Source organism: Macaca thibetana, chromosome 13, assembly GCF_024542745.1.
Source record: "Macaca thibetana thibetana isolate TM-01 chromosome 13, ASM2454274v1, whole genome shotgun sequence".
Lineage (NCBI taxonomy): Eukaryota > Metazoa > Chordata > Mammalia > Primates > Cercopithecidae > Macaca > Macaca thibetana.
Genome location: NC_065590.1, coordinates 80617709 through 80640304, shown reverse-complemented (window position 1 = coordinate 80640304; position 22596 = coordinate 80617709). Strand labels below are relative to the sequence as shown.

General features: G+C 49.1%; 2 protein-coding genes across 3 annotated transcripts in view; one reads left to right on the top strand and one right to left on the bottom strand.

Moving 5' to 3' along the window:
* Positions 1 to 11640, bottom strand: part of CIB4 (calcium and integrin binding family member 4) — a 59613-nt gene extending 47973 nt beyond the window's left edge. The window contains exons 1-3 of one of the 2 annotated variants that reach the window (XM_050753845.1): positions 11523 to 11640; positions 10796 to 10830; positions 10227 to 10340 (exon numbers count right to left, since the gene is read on the bottom strand). In XM_050753845.1, the coding sequence (XP_050609802.1) occupies positions 10227 to 10340; positions 10796 to 10830; positions 11523 to 11576 (203 nt within the window). In that variant the 5' untranslated portion in view covers positions 11577 to 11640. The remainder of the gene's footprint in view (positions 1 to 10226; positions 10341 to 10795; positions 10831 to 11522) is intronic. The other variant, XM_050753846.1, reaches the window with a different exon arrangement.
* Positions 1 to 22596, top strand: part of MAPRE3 (microtubule associated protein RP/EB family member 3) — a 420985-nt gene that overhangs the window by 14078 nt on the left and 384311 nt on the right. The window lies entirely within an intron of this gene.

Sequence of the window (22596 nt, the reverse complement as noted above, 5' to 3'; positions counted from 1 at the left end):
TGCAGGATGCAAAGATGAGCCAGGTGAGAGGAAAGTTAGGAGAATATGCCCTGTAGCCAGCAGCACACTCTACGAGGGTTTGTCGTAGGATGTCGGAACTGAAGGGGCTTACGTCCAGTCCCTCGGTTACAGATGGGGAAGCCAGCAGGACCTTGGGGAAGCCAGGGTCCACACCTCTGGCCATCTGCCAATTTCCATCCTCAACCCGAGAAAAGAGGTCACTTTGTGGGCCTGAGTGAGCCAGGATTAGAACCCAGCTGCCTGCAGCCAGCTAACCACCAGCCTTGCCAGGCCACTTGACAGCAAGCTTGGTCCTAGGAGATCGTGGACTGAGTGGTCTTCCTAATCATCCCTGTTGGCAATGTCTCTGTCTATAGGATCCCATGCCAGTCAAGAGGATTTTGGTTATGAGATACAGGCAGATGGTGAAATGGCCATGTGATCCCTGAGAGTAAGAGGGTGGGAGGGAGCTCTGCCTCAGGCTGAGAGAGGATAAGCCCTCATTCCCTGTCCCTCTTGCCCTGAACCTGGGTCCTTGTCCACCAGCAGGCTCTTAGGCCTACAGGTCCAGCAACCAAGGCAGCCAGTGGAGGTGAGACAGTGGTGCCCTGGGGCCCAGGAGGCCTGGATCCCAGAACCTGAACTGCTGTGGCAGGGCTGTGTGACCTCAGGCAGCTCACTTGACATTTCTGAACTTTAGTTTCATCATCTGGATAAGGGACGAGAATGATACCTCTCTTGGAGGTCTGTGGCGGTGGGGCGGGGGTTCAGTGTGAAGGAGGCTGAAGGGTTTGTGTGTTTGTGTGTAAATGGTAGATGGTGGGTGGTGGGGTCACCACAGGCTGGTTAAAAACACTGTCTCTAGAGCCAGACAGATTTACGTTGAAATCCTGACTTTGCCACTTAATAGTTCTGAGGCGTCGAGCAAGGTTCTGAATCCACCTGAGCCTCAGTCTCCTCCTCTTTGCAGTGGGGGTAATAAATCTTCCCCCCCACACTGCCGAGGATTAAATGAGGGGAGATGTATGAACCGTCAGCGCAGTGTCTGGTAGGTGAGGGTATTTGTGTTACCCGGGGCCTCGGAGGGGATACCCAGCGTGCCCCCTCTCTGTGTTTCTCTCCTATACTCCAGGTGCCCCTGTGCCCATGGGCTGTGAACAACCCACACCTAGACTGTTACAGTGGGAGCCCACCACCCTGACCCAGACCTGCTGTCCCCTTTCTTCGTGATCCCCTCCATGCTCCAAAATTACCCCTCCCTCGTTTAATCCTTTCCTGTTCCTCTCCTGTCTGCCATCAAACCTCTACTCTCCTCGGAGTGCTAAGAGGCCAGCAATCCCATGAAAGGAATCTGTACGCAGGACTGAGTGACTAACAGTCCCCTATTGACATTCCAGGGCATGTGGTTTGTTGACTCAAATGAGGCTCTGATTGGTGGAATTTAGGGACATGTAACTAAGTGAAGACCGGGTGCAGCGGCTCACACCAGTAATCCCAGCCCTTCAGGAGGCCGAGGTGGGAGAACCGCTTGAGCCCAAGAGTTTGAGACCACCCTGGGCAATATAGGGAGACCCCATCTATACAAAAAAAAATTGAAAATTAGCCAGGCATACTGGCGCACACCTATTCAGGAGGCTGAAGTGGGAGGATCACTGGATCCCAGGAGGTTTGAGGCTACAGCCGGTTGTGATCCCACTACTGCACTCCAGTCTGGGGTACAGAGCAAGATTCTGTCTCAAAAAACAACAAAAACTAGGTGAAGAATTTGGAGAGTGATTTTATGAGTGGAGACTCAGAAGTAGAGCAGGAGGCAGGAGGCTCTCGCAGGGCTCTGACGATGATGGTAGGTGGAGGCCTCCCACCCTGCCAGCCACACACTGTTTCACGTCTCACTGACTAGAAAAATATCCTTCAGATCCCAGCCCCAGGAGAGTGGAAAGAAACTATGCTGAGATTCTGTGTGCCCACTGCACTCTGTGCCCTGGGAGGCTGATCTCTACTGACAGCGTTCCTACCTCCCTTGCCCTTCGGCTTAAGGGAAGCTCCAGGAGGACCGGAGGTATGAGGGAGGGGTGGGGAATTTATCCTCCTCTCCCCCCAGCCCCACATGACTCTGCAGCATCTGTGTTCCCGCCGTCTTGGGCTAGCAGCCAGCTTCCGCAGCTCCAGCTCTCAGCTGGCACCTCAGGCCTGAGGGAGTCAGGGCTGGTCCCTGGGTGGTTCCCTGGGCCTCCTTCTGAACAGTTCCTTCACTGCAAAGCTCCTTCACAGACCCCGCTGAGTGTGCCACCTGTTTCCTGCCGGGATGCTCACAGATCTATCTGGATCCTATTTCTCTACCTCTAGCTATGAGACCCGAGGCAAACCGCCAGATCTCTCCAAGCACGCAGGCCCAGGTTCATATCTTGACTCTGTCCAATGGGGAGCCAACCTCCTTCCAGTGGCATTGTGCAGACCTGGGCTAGGGCGTGATGGATGGGAGCTGGAGTGGCGTGTGGTGTTCATGGAGAGCACCATGACTGCTGCCTTGACCACGTAAGGGGCCTGAGCTGTCACTAGGGTCTAGGGACTGCACACGTTTGGGAGGGAGCAGAAAGCAGGGTGTGGAATGGGTTGGGGGAGAGATTCTCCAGGAAGGTACTGGGGTGGGTGCTGGGCACCACAGGTCAACCAGGAGGAAGAAAAGCCCTCACTGCTGAACTGTCCAGTGGCCTACAAGGGGCGAGGGTCAGGCCAGGTGCAGTGGCTCATGCCTGTAATCCCAGCATTTTGGGAGGCTGAGGCAGGAGGATCACTTGAGGTCAGGAGTTCAAGAGCAGCCTGGCCAACATGGTGAAACCCCATCTACCAAAAATATAAAAAATTAGCTGGCCATGGTGGCATGCACCTGTAATCCTAGCTACTCTGGAGACTGAGGCAAGAGAATCACTTGAATTCGGGAGGTGGAGGTTCCAGTGAGCTGAGATTGCATCTCTGCACTGCATCCTGGGCGACAATGTAAGACTCCATCTCAAAAAAAAAAAAAAAAAAAAAAAAAAAGGGTCAAGGGCAGTGGGAGTGGCAGGCCCCAGTCAAAAGGAGCATTTTGTCACTGTCATTGTTAGAATTGCCGGCTTGAGGTCATAGAGAGCAGACCAACTTTCAATAAGACCAATTTTCAACAAAAAATAATGTTTTGTTATTTTTTTAAATCCCTAAGGCAATGCGCAAGTGCACTCGGGCTCCTGCCCCCACCATGGGCACCACTGGGAGTGCCCGCTCTGGGCAGCCAGCTCTCACGGACATTCTTCATGTTTCATGCCAATCTTGCAAGGAAGGGCCTATTGTTTCTTTTACAGATGAGGAAGCTCAAAGTCAAGTAGGTAAAATCATCTGCCTAACGTCACACAGTGGTACATGTTAAAGCCAGAGATACAAACACCAAAGCTCTTTCCCCAGGAGGCACCAGGGGCTGCTGAGGGACAGAGAAGAAACTCCCCGGCCCTCGCCACCCTCCTGTCATGACAAAGCCTCTGTGCTGGGTGCACTCACACACATCATCTCACCGAATTTTCCCAACAACTCCCTGCGGGAGAAGTGGAGTGGCCATCATTCCTGTAGATGGGTAAACTGAGGCTCAGAGAGTTTAAGGGTTGTCCCTAAGGTTATACAGCTGGGAAGAGATAGAGTGGAGGACTGAACCCTAAACCAAGTTCTTCGGGCTGTGCTGCCCACGCTTCTTCCAGGTGAGAGACTCGAGTCGCCCCCCTGGAGAGTCCTCTGGGGGAGGGTGCTGGTGGGGCGCCTGCCTGGAGTTGGTGCCTTCCCAGGCTGCAGAGTGGGCGGGCTGCCCACAGATGAATTGTGGCTGCATCTCGGCTGCCACAAAATGTTCTCCTCCTCCAAATATGGATCAGCTGGCTCTAAATGGAACCCTGAATTAATCACTAATGGACTCAAAAGTCAAAGCCATTTGAAAAACTCACACATTGAGCCTGCCAGCAATCCAGCAGCCCGGGCCATGGCTCCCTTCCACATAGCCCAGAGAGGCAGGAGGGGCTGTCTGCAGGCTCAGGGGCCGGCCCTAAGACGGGGTGGAGGTCACTCCGCTGCTGACTGTCCGTGGGACCTTGGACTCGCCAAGTCCCCTCTCGGGCCTCAGTTTCCCGTCTGTGAAATGAGAGTCACAGCATCCCCCGGCTCCCTCCAATTTAGGCACGCTATGACTCTAGGTTTTCGTGCCTCTCTCTGGCATCCCGTTTACCCCCTTGCCTCTGAGACCCTCTAGCTTAGTAGTTCTCAACGGGGTCCCACGTAAGAATCAGGTAGGGAGTTTGTAAAAGGATCTGCCCTCCCCACTCCTTGAGGTTCTTATTCAAGGCCAGGATACAGCCCTAGGCACCTACAGGTTCTACAAGCTTCTCAGTATTTCTACTATCCCAGCAAGATCAAGAACATGACAAGCCCGAATTTCCACTCCTCAAGCCCCAGCCTGGACTTGGCTTTCTGGCTTCACCCCCACCCCATGGGGTTAATAGTCCTTTGCTCTATGGTACTGCCTGCAGATAGTAGATATTTTACAAATGGTCCTTCTTTAGCCTGAAAATGTGGCTTTTAGTTCCCTGATCTACTACTTGCAATCTGTGTGGGCTTGAGGAAATTACTTCATTTCTTTGAGCTGATTTCCTCATTTGCAAAAAGTACGGATAATAATACCATGATAACAGCAGCAGCCACATAATCGGTGCTTACCCATGTGCCAGGTATTGCTCTCACAATGACAGATTTGATCTTCTAGTTGTCCTAATAACAACCTTGTGAGATTAGGTTCTGTTTCCCTCAACTATTTTATAAGGATGGAAACTGACGCTCAGTGAGGGTAAGAAACTTTCCCGTGTTTGCACAGCTACTAAGTGGAAGAGCTGAGCCTCAAACCCAGGTCTTTGGCTTCCAGGAAATAAACCTGTAACCACTCCACCTGCTGGCCTTGAGGTGCCTGTTAATGGCCAGGACAGGGCCATGGAGTCTACAAAGTGTTGGAGCCTCCAGCGGTGCTAGGAAGAAAGAGAGGCCCTGTGGCTGGGTCAGCCTGGCCAGAGGTTGGGAGCAAAGCTTCAGGCTCCTAAACCAGACCCCGCCCCACCGAAGAGAGTGTCAGGAACCATCCCAGGCGATGCAGAGTAGTTCAAAGAGCTCAGGCTGAGCCAGGCTGACCTGCGCCTGAGACATAGAGGTCTGGGCTGGAGTCAGGCTGTGCCTTGCCCAGGAAGCCACATGGGCCCTCTTTGGGTCTGCAGGGTCTGCAGTCACTGCCAGAAGGGCCTGGGCCCAGAATAGGCATCTCAGGAAAAGGCTTCTTCTGGGACAACCAATTTAACCAGAATCAGAGAGCGCTGCCCCGATGCTAAGGTGGAAAGGGACCTTGCTTTTGCTGAGATCAAAAACATGTGAAAGGAAAGTCTCATAGGCTGGAAACTTAGGGTGAACAGACCTCTTCTTGGAGGGCCAAACCAAAGCAGCCCTGGATCGGGAAGGGGCTGGCTCCAAGACAAGTCTAGCACATGAGGTCTCCCCCAACCAACCCCCAGGAGGTGCCATCTGCAGATCTGGTGACTAGGCCTTTGTGTCCTTATGCAAGTCACAGATAAGAAGGTGGGAAAGTGTTGGACAAAGCCAGCCTCCCTGCAAAGGTTACTTCTACTTATTGGTCTCTTGAATACTTTTTTAACTGGCTAAGTCCATCCAACTGTACTGCCATGGACCACATTTCTCTATGATATTCATAGGAAAATCACAAGATACTGTCAGAGGCCACAGTGGAAAATCATTCAGAAGTGACCAGGGCTTCATCTGGCTCAACTTGGCCTTGGCAGCCCAGGATGGCCACTTTCTCCCTGAGTATCACTTGCCTTCTGCTCCCTGAGCCAGAGCAGCTGGGCATCCATATCACAGCTGTCCCCTCACTTTACAGACAGCACACCCACACCAACCCTAACGTATTCCACTCCCCAGGGCCCCGCCAAGAAGATAAGCTATTATCCGTCTGTGTGTCTGCTTCCAGGGATATTCTCCTCTGTGTGTGCATGTATGAACAGCCCTTTATTTCACAAGAGCAGTAGCAGCCTATATGTGCTGGTCTTGTTTGCCAAAGTAATACAGTTAAATAGATTAAAAATGCAAATAGTACTGTGAGGCTTACAATCAAAGTTACTAATGCTCCGTATCCCACACCACCTCTCTAACCCTACTCTCCAGAGGCAGCAGTTTCCAAGTGTTTTGCTGTTTCACTTGGTTTTTGCTTAACATTTATATGGTACTTCTAAATGCTGTGCTAATACTGCCTTTTGCTGTTGTTTTCACTATAGATATTATCTTGTGGCCTCTTACTAGAAAAAAAGAGGATTTCTCTATATATACTTCTTTTCGTTTCCCCAACCTCCCAATATAAAATAACTTTCCTGAATGAATATTCAGTATTTATAATAATGTTATATATTATATAGGCATTATTCAAACATTGTTTAAGCTGAGTTCCCTAGTGCAACATGATTACATCTTCTTTCTTGCAAGGCTTTTTGTTTTTCCCAGAGTTAATAATCACTTTTGTTTTTTTGCTTTAGTTTTTGTGTGCCTATCTTTATTTCATCCCCAAACTTTCTGCAGAACTAAGTACCTCTCAATATGGTATCTAGATAGATTCATTTTATCTTCTTAGAGACACCACTCCTAGAACCCCTGACTCCTTAATTCTAATCTGAACTGATTGCCTTACGAGCCGATTGTCCTGCTGTCATCCTTCAGCTTCCCTTCACTACTTCCTTGTAATTTGTTTTGCCTCTAGGTTGAAAGCCTTTGTCTCCCTGATCCTGGGTCTTCTTTTTTCTTGGTTTACTCACTAGTTTTAATGAAGCACATCTCCCAAAAGTTTCCTAAGAAAAGGTCCATAAGAAATGATTTTTAAAATTTGCATGTCAAAAAGTATTATTATCCTGCCCTCACTCTTGATTAATGGCTTAGCTAGAACTTATTTCTAGATTGAAATTTTTTCGTTAGAATTTTGAATGTGTTTAGCCACTGTCTTCCAACGTAAGTCCAACGCTATTCTGATTCCTGAATCTCTGTAGTCTGTTTTGCTCTCTATGGAAGCACTCAGGATCTTATCATCATCTCAGGCAGTCTGAAATGTCGTGATGACATGACTTAGTGTATGTAGGCTGTGTTTTATTTTTTCCTCAAATACCTGGTGTCCCTTAGCTTTCGATTTATACTTATAGGGAGACTCTAAGATGCTGACCAGAAGCTCACCCTGCTCTTCATCATGCTGGTGGCCCTGAGTCAGGGGCCTGTCTGGCTCCAGCTCTCCCCAGATTGTTAGCTCCTGTCTTGTGCTGGGGCAGGGCAGGGGTGCCAAGTGGATTGCAGAGGGAGAGAGAAGGAATCATATAAGACTTTCAGTCCACCTTTCTGTTTTCACCTGATCCTGCATCCTGGAATTCGGAGGTTCCTGAGACTTTCTGGGTTCTCAATTCCATCATCCAACCCCTGCAGGCAAATTCTTTCAGCTTTCTGTTCAGCTAAGTCTGTGTCGTGGGTCTATCTGCTTTGCACTTTTAAAATTTTTGTTGACCTCTCTCATTTGCTGTCATTGCTTGTGTTCTCTTTGTCCTTATGGGTTTCTTTTTTCTTCCGTTTTTTTTTGTTTTGTTTTGTTTTGTTTTGTTTTTAATTCCTTTACTCTCTTTTTAGTAGAGGAAACAGAGGTCAAAGAAAATGCTCTATTCTCCATGTAACTGGAAGCCCCCTGAACTTTGCTTTCTTAACTTAATAATATACCTTGGAGATGGCTCTATATCAAATGGAAAGCTCTTCCCCTCCTCTCCAAGGGCAGTCTTCCCCAGATGGATGAATCAGCAATTACTTCACCTGTGTCCTCTTCATGCAGGTGGAATGGCTGGGTCAAGGTGTACTTCTCATTTTTAACTGGGACATTTCAGCATCTCCTGCCTTCACTGGTCTTCTTCCATTCTTCAAAGCTCTTGACAGCTATTCCACATTCTCAGCTGCTCCCCAGGTTGTGGTCTCCTGAGTATGGAGACTCCCCTTGGTTTAAAGCAGCAGAGAGCTCTCACTGGTATCACCTTCCCATTTGAGCATTTCTGCGCTGCTGCCCCTGGCCTAACCAGTGCTTCTCACTCTGTCTTATTTGAAGGTGTCCAAGTAACAGGAGTTGGACACTTTGCCGTCCACTCTGACTTCCTTATGCAATGGTATCCCCAACCTTACCACCCCCAGCGCTGACCCACACTGGCCTTCGAGAGTGGGAGCCTCCTGAGCAGGAGCTACCCCGGGGGCAGGCACAGGCCCCTCATGCTCAGGAGTGGTGCTGTCAAGAGAAGGGGCAGGCCAGAAAGAGCTTTGAGAACTGCTTGTTAGAGAAGTTTGCACTGAACCATGAACCGTGAACTGTGAACTGGAGCCTTCCCTGGCAGCACTCACCAGGACCCCCCTCCCCAGCAAAACACAGAGCCAAACTGTGCTCTTCTCAGGGGAAAGGCACCTTCCATGGGGATGGAAACAGACTGGAAACAGGATCTGGGAGGAGGTCATCTCAGGGCCTGGGTGGGAGTTTCAGAAGGGAGGCGTCCCTGAGCATGGCTCAGGGAAATCTTTCTCTGAAGGCCAATGCAGAACAAATGAAAATGGAGGATTGATGTTCAAGAAAGAGCCTGAACTCCTCCCGTCTTCCTCTCGCTCCTCTCATCTGCCACCACATGCTCCCTCCTGGCATATAGGAGGAGCCCCAGGGGTGGATCCATGAATGCCATTTGAAGCCCCTGGGGTGGAAAGTGGGACAGGTATGGCCATTGCTGAGAGTATAAACTGGTGCAACTCCTTTGAAGGACAACATTGTCATACCTATCGAAGTTCTAAAATGTAGGTGGGGTGCAGTGGCTCACCCCTGTAATCCCAGCACTTTGGGAGGCTGAGGTGGGAGGATCACTGGAGGTCAGGAGTTCGAGACCAGCCTGGCCAACATGGAGAAACCTCATCTCTACAGAAATAACAAAAAGTGGCCGAGCGTGGTGGCAGGCAACTGTAGTCCCAGCTACTCGGGAAGCTGAGGCAAGATAATTACTTAAACCAGGGAGGTGCAGACAGAGCAAGACTCTATCTCAAAAAAAAAAAAAAAAAAAAAACCCACAAGCTTAAAAAAAAAAAAAAGATACAGAACAGTATGAATGGAATAAATGCAACAGTGTGAATGGGGTAAAAGGAGGATAAATGTGTCGGCCTATGTATGGAAAATTCTTCCGGAAGGCTAGATGGTAAGAAAAGCCAACAGTGAGCAGAGGCGGCCTTGAGGGAAAAGGATGGGGAGGAGAGAATGTAGATGTTTACTTTTCACTTGGAACTTTTACACTATCTGAATTTTCTTTTCTTTTCTTTTTTTTTAAATTATACTTTAAGTTCTGGGATACATGTGCAGAACATGCAGGTTTGTTACATAGGTATACACATTCCATGGTGGTTTGCTGCACCCATCAACCTGTCATCTACATTAGGTATTTCTTCTAATGCTATCCCTCCCCTAGATCCCCACCCCCCGACATGCCCCAGTGTGTGATCTTCCCCTTCCTGTGTCCATGTATTCTCATTGTTCAACTCCCACTTATGAGTGAGGACCATTATTTGAATTTTCTAGCCATGCTCGCAGATTTTTTTTTTTTGGATTTCATTTTATTTTTATTCATGTGTTACTTTTCAGAAAATTTCAATAGAGGTTATATGGGTAGTAGGATATGGGTCATTTGGAGTTACGTCATTTTTTTTATATTTAAAAAAGTGAGTGAATATTATTTTCAAAAGGGAAATTATGTCACTGTGTGACAGCCTTTGGTTTCTGTAGCTCCCCGAGCCCTGGCCATCCCCCATCCTCGTTTGTGCCTGGAGAGTCTTGCGCTTGTGACAAAGTCGTTAGCTGCCACCCCCAGACCCTGAGTGGGAAATGTGGCTTCCATGTGGTGACGGGGGAGGGTTAGTCCGAGCGGAGATGATGAGAGGGAATCTTCCCCCACCTTCCCCCGACAGTGTCTTGGTGAGCTCCTTTATTCATCTAACAGATTTTGTTGGGCACCTGACTTGGCCCAAACACACACACACACACACACACACACACACACACACACACACACCCCTCTCACACTGTTCACTCTCCCCACAGCCCCATGAGAAGGGTATTTGGCCACCTCCACGTTGAATGAAGGTTCTTCCCAACTGGACAGGGGTCTGCATGACAACAGGGAGCAGGGCTGCTCACCATCCCACCTTCAGGGCCTCCAGGGGCAGGCACATCACAGGCACTGGAGAGAGGGCAGGGAGGGAGGAAGAGGGGGAGGGAGGGAAAGCAGGAAGGGGAGGGAAGGGAAGGAAGGCTGGGCTTCAGTCATGCATCCAAGTTTACCCAGCCAGGGAACAACCAAAATGGACTTCAGACCTAACTTCCCCCCGTCCTTTCCTTGTTTTCCTCCTTATTCCAAAGAGATTCTGTCCAGCTCCATGATCCTCTGAAGAAACCTCACTTTGGATCCCAGTAAAGGGTTAGCAGCCTAAAGCCTGATGTCTCATTCAGCTCCAGTGGGGCTCTGTGGATCATGGCCCTCCCATCCCTGCCGGCCCTGTCCCAGCCCCATCTCCAGGACTGTGTGGCTCTGAGCAAGGACCACACTCAGGGACCAGAGTGAGGCTGTATTAGGGCAAGAATCCAGTTCAGAGGGAGGAGCTGGGAGAAGGAAAGAGGGGAGGGGCCTCTACTCACCACAGAATTTCATTTCTGGTCAGGAAGGTCAGGGCCTGCAATAAATCACAGAGAAGTGATGTGTCCACTCCATTCATCCCTGCTGTGGCCCCTGGAGAGTGGCGCAATGCAGAGGCTGGGGATGAAACGCCCATTCTTTTTCTGCACGCTAGGGGAGCCCCAGGCTGAGGCGGATGCCTGAGGTGGCAGCTGGAGAGGAAATGGTGCTCTTTCTTATCCCCAGTCTCTTACAGGCCTGGGAAGGAGGGCATTGGCACAGATGTGAGAGGAGATCAGAGACAAGAGTGAAACTCTGGGCTCTGGAGCAGGAGACAGATGGAGGAAGGCGACCTCAGAGAACTCATCTGGGCCACATGGATGCAGATTTAGCAAAGACAGGGACCACCGCTACCCCGCCTGGTAAACTCTAGAGCAAGCTTGTCCAACCCTCAGCCTGCAGGCCACATGCAGCCCAGGACAGCTTTGAATGGGGGCCCAACACATATTTGTAAACTTTCTTAAAACATTATCAGAATTTTTCGTGATTTTTTTTTTTAGCTCATCAGCAAGCATTAGTGTTAGTGTATTTTATGTGTGGCTCAAGACAATTCTTCTTCTTCCAATGTGGTCCAGGGAAGCCAAAAGGTTGGACACCCCTGCTAGAGCTTCAGGAAGGAATTTCCCATTCATTCCACTTGCTTTAGGAAGCTCCCAACTCTGCCCAGAATCCCCAGCCCGATCTACCCACCTGGTACTCTTCCAGGTCCTCCCAGTGCATCTGGTACCTTAAGCATTGTCCCATCCAACCACACCTTTCTCTTTGCCAGCAGTAGAACCTCAGCCCCAAGGACTCGCCAGCTGGGGCACCTCGTTGATCCGGTTGCCGTGGTGACCTACATTCCACCTTCTGCCCATTCCACCTGAGTCACTGAGTTGGCAAAGAAACAAATTCTTTTCATTCCCATTCCACCTGAGTTGCTGAGTTAGCAAATAAGCAAATTCTTTTCAATCCCAAAGCTAAGAGACATCAGTCCCCATACAACAAGCAGAAAGGCAGCCCAAAGACAGGGCTGAGAGTCACACTGTCAGCTCAGGAGTCACACTGCCTGGGCTCCAAACCCAGATCTGCCCCACTGTGACCTGAGACAAGCTCTTCAATATCTGTGTATCTTAGTTTCCTCATCTGTAAGCTGGGATGATAGTCATGGGATTGTTGTGAAGATTGACTAATACAGGGCATAATGCCTGGCACATAGTAAGTGCTCAATAAATGCTAGCTATTTGAACCACAGCCTAGCTGGGCATGGTGGCTCACGCCTCTAATCCCAATGCTTTGGGAGGCCAATGCTGGTGGATCACTTGAGGCCAATATGCGGAAACCCCGTCTCTACCAAAAAATATAAAAATTAGCTGGCGTGGTGACATGCACCTGTAGTCTCAGCCACTCCAGAGGCTACGGTGGGAGAATCGCTTGAACCTGGGAGGTAGAGGTTGCAGAGAGCTGAGATCACACCACTGCACTCCAGCCTGGGACCCTATCTCAAAAAAAAAAGAAAAAAAAAAAAAAAAAAAAAATCCTACAACCTGCCAGGTGCAGAGGTGCACACCAGCAAACCTGTAGTCCCAGCTACTCAGGAGGCTGAGGCAGGAGGATTGTTTGAGCCCAGGAGTTCATGGCTGCAGTAAGCGATGATCATACCACTGCACTTCAGCCTGGGTGACAGAGCAAGACCTTGTCTCTAATAAATCAAAATAAAAAACAATCAAGGAACCACAACCCCAGGACTGTGCCAGGCATGGGGATGCAGAAATAAATCAGCATAGATCCAGCCTCAGGAAGTGGCCCAAAAAGTATAGAAAAGGGCATTCCACCCCATCAGTCAGGTCTCTGCAGGAACAAAGGGCACCATCAAATCAGGATCATGTGAAAAGGGTCTAACAAAAGGACTCTCCACAAAGGTGTGTTCAGGGTGTTGTAGGGAAATCACACGGATAACACAGACTCCCAAGCCCAACAAAGAGCTGCTACCCGCCCCAGCACCACCCACCTGGGAGCAACACCCCAGCCCCACTCTCTCCTCTTTCTCTGCTCTCCCACAGGGCAGAGAGCAAGGCGGAGCAGGATGGGCAGACAGAGACAATGTCCAACACAGCCATCAACATCACAGGCCAGGAGAGCCTTCCCGAAGCCATCTCTCCCTCCCCTGCCTCCAGGAGGGTCTGCACACCCACCTTTGTCATGAAGGGCTGGTCTCCTTGTTCTAGGACACGTCTTCCCTATGCTCTCCTGAATAAACATCCCAGTGGTTCTCTGATGAAGCTTATTTATATCTCTGAAGTGCAACTGCCTGCTTTTTCTTTGACTGTCCTCCATGGGGATAGAGCCTGGCAGAAGGAAACCCAGGACCCCCATTCCTTGATCTGCTCACCAGACACAAGTAGAATATCCACGGTGTGCCAGGGACTTGGCTTGACCCTGGGGGAGAGAGGACTGAACATGACTTCAACCCTCAAGGAACATATGCTCTTCATGCTCTTTTAAGGGAGCAAGAAAAAATGTATGCTCACCATGGGCGCACGTGCACACACACACACAAAAGCAGATGGAGGCAGATGTCACAGACGGAGAAGAGTACAGAGTTACGAGTGTTTAGAAGAGGAAAGTCTTGCTGGGCACCAAGCTTTCATGTAGGTGGTGGCATTTAAGTCGTTGTTATCATGCAGTGGTTAAGAACATGGGCTCTGAAATCTGAAAGACCTGGCGGCATCACTTCTTACTGCATCACCTCAAGCAAGTCATAAAATACTATAAGCCTCAGTTTCCTCATTTGTAAAAGGGGAATGATAAATCCCTACTTCATAAGTATTGCAGACATAAAATAAAATTATGGGTGTATGTGAAGCTCTTATTATAGCAAGATACCTGCTATGTATTGAGTTCTCAATAAAGGGTAAATTACCAGCCTGGTTAACATGGCGAAATCCTGTGTCTACTAAGAATACAAAATTGAGCCAGGTGCGGTGGCGTGTGTCTGCAGTCCCAGCTACTCGGGAGGTTGAGTATGAAAATCGCTTGAACCCAGGAGGCAGAGGTTGCAGTGAGCCAAGATCGTGCCTCTATACTCCAGCCTGGGTGACAGAGCAAGACCCTGTCTCAAAACAAACCAAAACAAGGGTAAATTATGTTACTATTTTAAAAGTTGGGCCTGGTCCAGGCACAGTGGCTCACGTCTGTAATCCCAGCACTTTTGGAGGCCGAGGCAGGCGGATCACCTGAGGTCAAGAGTTTGAGACCAGATTGATCAATATGATGAAGCCCCGTCTCTACTAAAAATACAAAAATTCGCTGGGCATGATGGCATGCACCGGTAATCCCAGCTACTCGGGAGGCCAAGACAGGAGAATCGCTTGAACCCAGGAGGCGGAGGTTGCAGTGAGCCAAGATCACGCCATTGCACTCCAGTCTGGGCAACAAGAGTGAAATTCCATCTCAAAAAAAAAAAAAAAAAAGAGTTGGGCCTGGAAGGAAGGGTAGGACTTTTGCAGGCTAAGTCAGTGGTTAAACTCCATCTTCTGCTAACCGCTTTGAGCTTCTACCACCGTTGACTAAGCAGCTTCTATTTGCCAGGTGTGTCCATGTAAACTGTCTGCCTTCAGGCTCAAGCAGCTCAGTGAGAGTAGTAGGGTATCCTTGCTTCTTTGCTCTAGGGAAGGTGGAGGCCGGTGAGGTGAAGTGATACTCTTGAGTCAGTCAGCTGGTAAGTGGGCATGCTGCAGGCCTGCGGATTCCCAAAGCACCGGGCAGGATACTCGGGGAAGCCAGGTGATCTGCACTTCCTTCTCCAGCCTCAGTGCTCCTCATCACATCAAGGCGCAAGTGGCAGCTTGGCACTGGCTGCTTGTGACTTTCACACCTGGCTGACACTTGGTAAAAAGAAAACAAAAACAAAAGAGAGAGCTGCCCTGGAGCCCAGAGCTTTAAGCTAGTGACTCAACCACTATGCATTGAGTGAGGCAGTGGAGACAGAGGTGAATGAGACAGATGATGTCCTGCCCTCATGGATCCAGACGTGCATATGTGCACCCACATCCTTTAGACAGCCATACGTACTATGGAAGAAGGAAAGCAGGGAACAGGGGAGAGACGGTGTGACAATGGAGGGGCTGGTGGTCATGGAAGCACCAGAGCAGAGACCTGAGTGACAGGGAGGAGTAAACCAGGCTAGGAAGTCAGGGCCAGTTGCACAGGCCCATATGGCCACGGGTCCAGCAAGAATTTAATAACACTGGTTTCATTATATTTGTTTGTATAACGGTATCTTCCATATTGAAAATGAGGCACTTTTATCATTTATTACTGTGATCTAAAATTTCCTTTATAAACATATCTGTTTAATTAAAATAAATAGGAACCTAAGCAAAAATATTAAGTAAATAATTATATAGGTGGTAAAGAAATATGCCAGAAATCACAAATCTCTCTGTGTGTGTCTCTTTCTCTCTCTCTCAATCTCTCTCTCTCTCACACACACACACACAACCAAGGTTTGCAAACTCTGCTACCCTTCTCTCTCCTTGATCTTTCATCCCCCTAACTCCCCAACCCCTGCCTACCCTGCACCCCCGCAAGCTCTGTCATTTCATCACAGAGAGGGTTTTCACTGGTTCTTACAATAACAATACTAACAATAAGGATATCACTTTACATTTGCATATTCCTTTATAATTTCAAAATGCTTTTCTATGTACCATCTCATTTGCCCCGGAAATAAAAGCTAGTGTTCTTTAAAAAAGAGAGAGAAATCCTCCCTCCATATGATTCTGCCTTTGATACACTAACCAACCTGCCTCTCTACCCATCCCCAGCCCACGACATCCCTCAAACTCCTCTTCAGCAGAGATTTTGAAAGGGGTGTAATTGAGGAGGGAGGAGGCTCTGGGGAAGGACAGTTCTACATCCTTCCCCTCCAGGGTCCACCCCTGCAGGAACCCTCTGTGTGGAACAGAATGTTTTCTTTGCAAGATTTCTGTCACCTTGCAACTTACAGTTTACAGACGGTAAAACTACAACCCCTGCTCTGACCCTGATTTAGGTGACTCTTAGAATTCAAGAAGAGTTGAAAAGAAACTTGCATTCAAAATATATAAAGAAATCTTACAATTCAACAATAAAAGGCCAAATAAGCCAACTTAAAAATGGGCAAAAGATTTGAATAGACATGTAAGAAGATACATGAATGGCTGATGAGCATATAAAAAGAAGCTCAACATCAGTAGCCATCAGGGAGACGCAGATCAAAAGCACAGTGAGATACCTCTTCATACCCACCAGCGTGGTCAAAATCAAAAGAACAAGTAATAAGCACCAGGTATGGTGGCTCACGTCTGTAATCCTAGTACTTTGGGAGGCTGAGGTGGGCAGATCACTTGAACCCGGGAGTTCAAGACCAGCCTGGGCAACATAGTGAAACCCCGTCTCTACCAAAAAATGCAAAGATTACCCTGGCATGGTGGCATGCATCTGTAGCTGCAGCTGTTCAGGAGGCTGAGGTGGTAGGATTGCTTGAGCCCAGGAGGGAAAGGTTGCAGTGAGCTGAGATTGTGCCACTGCACTCCAGCCTGGGCAACAGAGCAAGACCTTGTCTCAAAACAACAACAATGGAAAAAAAAAACCCAACTAATAAGTGTTGATGAAGATATAGAGGAATTGAAACCCTCATACATTGCTGCCAAGAATGTTAAATGGTGTGACCGCATTGGGAAAGAATTTGGTAGCTCCTTGCAGTTTTAAGCAGTTGCTGTAGGACCCAGCAACTCCACGCCCAGGTATATCCGCAAGAGACATGGAAACAAGGTCTACACAAAAACTTCACATGAGTGTTCATAGCAGCATTATTTATAATAGCCCCAGAGTGGAAAGAGCCCAAATGTCCATCGACTGATTAAATGAAATGCGGTATATCCATACAGCAGGATGTTATTCGGCAATAAAAAGTAATGATACACGCTACAATACGAATGAGTATTAAAAACATTATGTGAAGTGAAAGAAGTCAGTCACAAAGAACTATGTATGGTGGGATTCTATTTATAGGAAATGTCCAAAATAGACAAATCCATAGAGACAGAAAGTAGATTGGTAGTTGCTGGGAGCTGGGGGGTGGGGAGACTCGGGGGTGACTGCTTATGGGCAGAGTTTCTTTTTGGGGAGGTCAAAATACTCTGATCTTAGATGATGGTGATGGTTGTACAGCTGTGAATATACTAAAATCCATTGTGTCGTATGCTTTAAAAAAGTGAATTGTATGATATGCCAATTATATTTTAATAAAACTATTTTTAAAATGTCAAGGGGTTAAGTCCTAACTCAGTGCCTCACCACTGAGTATAATTAAAGGAATGTGTACATGGGAGGATATATTTGAAACTGTTTCAGATCTATTTCCTCAGCCTGAGTCTTGCAACCCAGGGGGCTCCTCCACTGCAGTAGTTCTGTGCTGGGCACAAAGGTAAATCCTGCTGAGGCAAGTCGCTCCCTGGCTCCCAACATCAGTTAGACTTTTGTTTGCGTTTCCAGCAAACGAGCAGGCTGGAAAGCTATGCTCTGTCTGGAGGCAAGATTTTCCAAATTCCTTTTGTGTGGCAAGAAGCAGGCCTCAGGGAGCAGATCCTGATTTCTGTGGGGACCTTCCGAGTAGATAGGAAGATAGAGGATGGCAGGGCTGTCCTGCTGGTCTTAGGGACAGAGGAGCTGAGGAAGGCAGTGAGGAAGTGAGATTGCCCTGCACTAGCTATCCAGAGATGGCGTGGGTGGGGCAGGGCTGGTTAGGAACATCCCTGGGTTCCCTGGGCAGAGGCCTTGGGAGACTGCACATCTCTAGAAACCCGCCTCATGCTCTTAGCCATTTCCAGCCGGGTGCAGGGTGCAGGGCAGCAGTGCCCAAGGCAGAGCACCTGGCTTCCTTGGCCTGATGGTACCATACAGGGACCCAGAAGCTCCCACATGCCTCAGGGAGGGGGTGCAGAGGGTCTGAGATTGCAGTGTCCTGGCAAAGTCCTGGCCAGGATGAAGAGCCCACCAGGTACATCTCCCAGGGTCAAACGGGATGCCGCGGACTCCCACAGCAGCGTGGAGAAGGTGATAGACAATATCTTGAAATTGAAATATTCATTTCTTTCCCCCATCTTCTCATGAGAGACTTCTTTTTTTCTTTAGTCTCCCATTCACGTTGCCTGGGGGGAAAGCAGAATTGTTCAGTGTGAGGGAAAAAGCTAGAAGCAGCCTACGCTCCTTTTTTACTAACAAATCAGACATTTAAGAATCAGGGGGGAAGCTGAGGGAAGCCTAGAGTCTAAAGTTAATAAAAGGACAGATGAGGAAGACAGGGAGGAAGCACCATGTCACCAAGGAGCCTGAGCGAGGGTCTTCCGACGGTACCAGGAGCATCACCATTGCCAGCCCTGGGAGCACTACTCACTGCCCAGGGGAGGAGGGGGAGGAGCCACATGGACCAGCACTGCCTCATTGTGGGGCAGGGCACCCATCACGGCATCCAGTCTTCAGGGAGTGCCCAGTAGAGTGACAGCTGCTTGTGTCCCAAGGCTTTGCTGAGCCCCACCTGAATTGCCCTGGTGGAGAGGTATCCTCCATTTCCAATGACATGAGACATCAAAAAGCTCCCCAGAAAAGCGGGTGAGGGGCCTTGACATTTAGAGAGTGGAGAGTTGATGGGGCTGTGGGAGGAAATCCCAGCACTGGTTCTTGGGCAGGGCTGGACAGCAATCATCCTGCCCTTTGGCAATTTGTATTAGATGCCCTGGTGCTCCAGGTGACACCTGATTTCGGGTGCTGCTACACAGACAGGTTCCTGTGAACCTAGTTCTTCTCTCACTGATCCAGTGTTGCCTCAAGGCCTCGGAAGGCCTCATTTTCTGCCTCAGAACCTTCTCTATCAAGTAGACCCCTCAGGCTATGGTTACACACAGCCCTGAAGTTCAGAGCAACACTGACCTTCAACCAGCGGGGCTGGGAGCTGGTGGAGAATCTCCCTCACCTGTATTTCTGGGTGACAGCTCTGGAGGGGTTCTGTGGCTTCTCAGCAGGCCCTGGTGGAGTCAAGGCCCTTAGACACCTGGAGGTGACCTAGACACACGTGGATGCCCACCTGGGCTTCTCCTCTTTCCCACCTCTCTCTCCCCAGCCCCTCACTCCTGCTCTGGGGTTAGCTCTCAAAAGCCCTGGTTTCAGGCTGGGTGCAGTGACTCATGCCTGTAATCCCAGCACTTTGGGAGGCCCAGGCAGGCAGATCACCTGAGGTCAGGAGTTCTAGACCAGCCTGACCAACATGGTGAAACCTCGTCTTTTCTAAAAATACAAAAATTAGTCAGTCGTGGTGGCACGTGCCTGTAATCCCAGCTACTTGGGAAGCTGAGGCAGGAGAATCACTTAAACCTGGGAGGCGGAGGTTGCAGTGAGCTGAGATAGTGCCATTGCACTCCAACGTGGGTGACAAGAGCGAAACTCCATCTCAAAAAAAAATTGTTTTAAAGCCCTGGTTTCAGGTTCTGCTTTGGTGTGACACAAAATCACACAAAGGCTAAGTCACCCCTGGTACTGTTAGGAGCCTCTGGTGACACTGCCCTACTACTTATGCTGAAGTGGCGAGCAGCTATTTGAGAGGGGGACTCCAAAAACTTGCTTCCTGATTTGGGTAGTTCTGAATTTCTAAAATGTAATAGACGAAACTTAGAGGTCACCTAGTTGGACCCCTTCGTTTAACAGATGAGGAGACTGAGGCTGGAGAGCCTTACCAACCAGCACGTGGAGCTGATGGCAGAGCTGGCTCAGGAGTGTGCTCCCTGGCTCCTTCCTCCCCAGGGGCCTCTGAGAGCTGCTCCTTGGAGGTCACAGAGCCGGTTTAAATCGATCCCATCTGTGGAAATGCCTTGTAAACTGTGAAGCATCGTAAAAATGCTATTTGTCATGATGTGTGCCAGACCTGGGACTGGAACCCAGATCTGCCGGCTCCCTGGACAGCAGAGGACTGCATTAGATACAATTGCTTATTTTCATAGTCTCACCCTCAGACACTTGCTAACTAAAAGCCCCCTCCCAGCTGCCCTGATTGCCAAGCGCTCCCTGCACAGCCTTCTGCTGGGTGCCCGGGGCTTGGGGTATGGCCATCTGCTGTCCTCATCCATCTTTTATTCATTTATTCAGAAAAGTATTTACAAGTCTTTTAAGGTATCCTGGGTAACTTGCTAGTGCTGGGGATACAGTGGTGACCAAGACAGGCACAGTTCCTGGCCTCAGGGAGATTAGAGTCTAGTAGGGGAGAAAAGGAGGCAATGACCCTTCAACGAGGAAGACTGTGCTGGGCGCTATAAGCAGAGTGGAGGATGCAGTGATGGCGAATTATCAGGGGCACCTAACCAATTATGGACGTCCGAGAAGCTCCCCTGAGGAGGGGCCATTTAGCTGGGACCTGCAGAATGAGCAGCAGAGAGGCAGACATGGGGGGAGGGTGTTTCCTGGCAGGAGAAGGACATGTGTGAAGGCCTGGGCAAAGGAGCTCCTGGTGCTGGCAGGACAGAGAAGGCCCCATGGATGCAGTGTGTTCAAGGTCAAGAGGCAGGAGAGGGGGGTTGGGCAGCCCAGGCAGGACCAGTGGCTCCTTGAAAGTTTATCTTCAAAACTTTCTGTTAAAAGCAGCGGGAAGTTGTTGGAGGATGTTCTGCGGAGAAATGACATCATCCAATTTTTGTGTTCAAGGGATCATTCTGCCCACAGGGTGGCTGGTGAGCATGTTGGAAGGAGGCCAGCATGGTTCCAGGGAACTGTGAGGGCACTGCTGAGTAACCTATAGGAGGGCACAGTCTTGGGAACAAGGTTGTGGCTTCAAGAAGGGGAAGATGACTTCATATGACGTTTAAGGTGGAATTGGCAACACGGGGAGATTGGATGTGGGAGGGGAGGGAGCAGGAATTGTCACAATGACCCTGGGGTTTCTGACATAAGCAGCAGGATGAAGGGAGGAGATGCAGATTTGGGTAGAAGAACAAGATTTTGGACGTGTTGAGTTTGAGATATCTGTGTGGCAGCTGCATGGAGATGACAAGGGGGCACTTAGATATGTGGGGCTAGGGGCTCAGAACAGAGCTCTGGGGCTGCAGACAGGCATTCGGGAATGTCCAGGAATGTTTAAAGCCGTGACTAAGATCAGCCAGAGATCTCAGCAGTGGCAGAGACATGGTTCCTGCCTTCACTGAGCTTACATTCTAATGGATGGACAGAAGACTTCACTTTCTGGCATGTCAGAGTAGCTCCTTAGAGGCCAGTCCTCCCACCAGGAATGAGCTGGATAAAGTCCAAAAGCTGTCTGTTGAGGGCAGCCAGGCTGGAGAGGGCAGGGTCCCTGGGGGAAGGGAAGCCTGTGGGTAGCGTCAGCGCCACTCCTCCCCTTGAGGCATCTGCTGATTCATGAGCGGCTTGGGGGCCAAGAGGCTAAAGCCAAGCAGAAAGTGTGGATAAGAAGCTGAGAACTTGAGTAGGAGAATTTGGCAATTTCCAAGGGCTGGGAGATAAATTTGGAGTTCAAACTACAAGGCAAGCAGGACCTGGGGGCCAAGATGTCTGGAGAAGAAAAGCACGTGGAGGTTAGCTTCTAAGGCCCCTTTCTCTGGAAGGCATTCACGGATCCGTAAGCAGCACCCAGCCAAGGAGTGAAGCGTGGCTAAGAGACCGGGAAGCTGAGCAGAGTTTTTGGCAGTCTCGTGGGGCTTGGAAGACAAACTTGGAATTGAAGGCCCACCAAAGAGGAAGAGCCCTAAAGAACAAGCCAGACTTCCAGCAAGAACCTCAGATGGGTTACACACCAGGAGGCAGGGTGAGCTGGAAATAGAGTGGCCTTCAAAAAGCCTGACAGCTTCAAACCAGCTCAACCGCAGCCTGGATTACGAATGACCTTCCCTTCTCTAACTGCCTTCCGGAAAATGAAGTAAATCCTCCATGATGAAGGACAGCATCAGTCGGAGCCAAAAAGTATCTCCGTCATAAAAACAGCCCCGCAGGTGACCCAGATACTGGAGCTCCCTGACGTAGACTTCAAAATAAGTGTGATTAACATAGTTAAGAAAACAGATGACAAAATGGAGAATTTCACCAGAGAATTAGAATCTATGCAAAAGTATCAAAAGGAAATTACGGTGAAATGGGTAGAATTTGGAAATTGATATTCTTAAAGAAGGGCTAACATTTTTCCATACAGCTGGGAGGAAAGACATGCCGGGGGAAGTAGGTATACCAGGAAGCCCCACGGTGGCAGCCTGAAACAGGATGGATTGTGTGTGGAGGGGGATGGGGCGGGGGGGAGAGGAGGGGGGTGGGAGGGGCAGGGGCAGCAGTGTTCCGTGGGAGAAAATTCAAGAAAGGACAGTCGGAACCACATTATGCTGGAACTTGAATGCTGGATGATGAAATTAGAATTCTATTCTGCCGACTGAGAGAACAGTAGTTATGTTTGTCTGCATCTCTGCTTTTAGTTTGTCTCCGGGTCAATTTAGAAAAAGTAAAAAGTGATACAGTTTACGTTTTTTAAAAAAATTCCTCTTTTTTTTCCAACATTAGGAGATACAATAGCTGTATCTGTACTTAAAGCATTTGATCTGCTTCTCCATCCCTCAAAAATTTCATCTTTTTGGCTATTTTTTTCCCAAAAACTATGTGATGAGCCTATATTACAGTTCTGGACAGTAAGATTCAACTTTTAAACAAATTTTGTTATTGAGCAAGACCTTTTCAGCTGGTTTATTTTGTCCTTCCT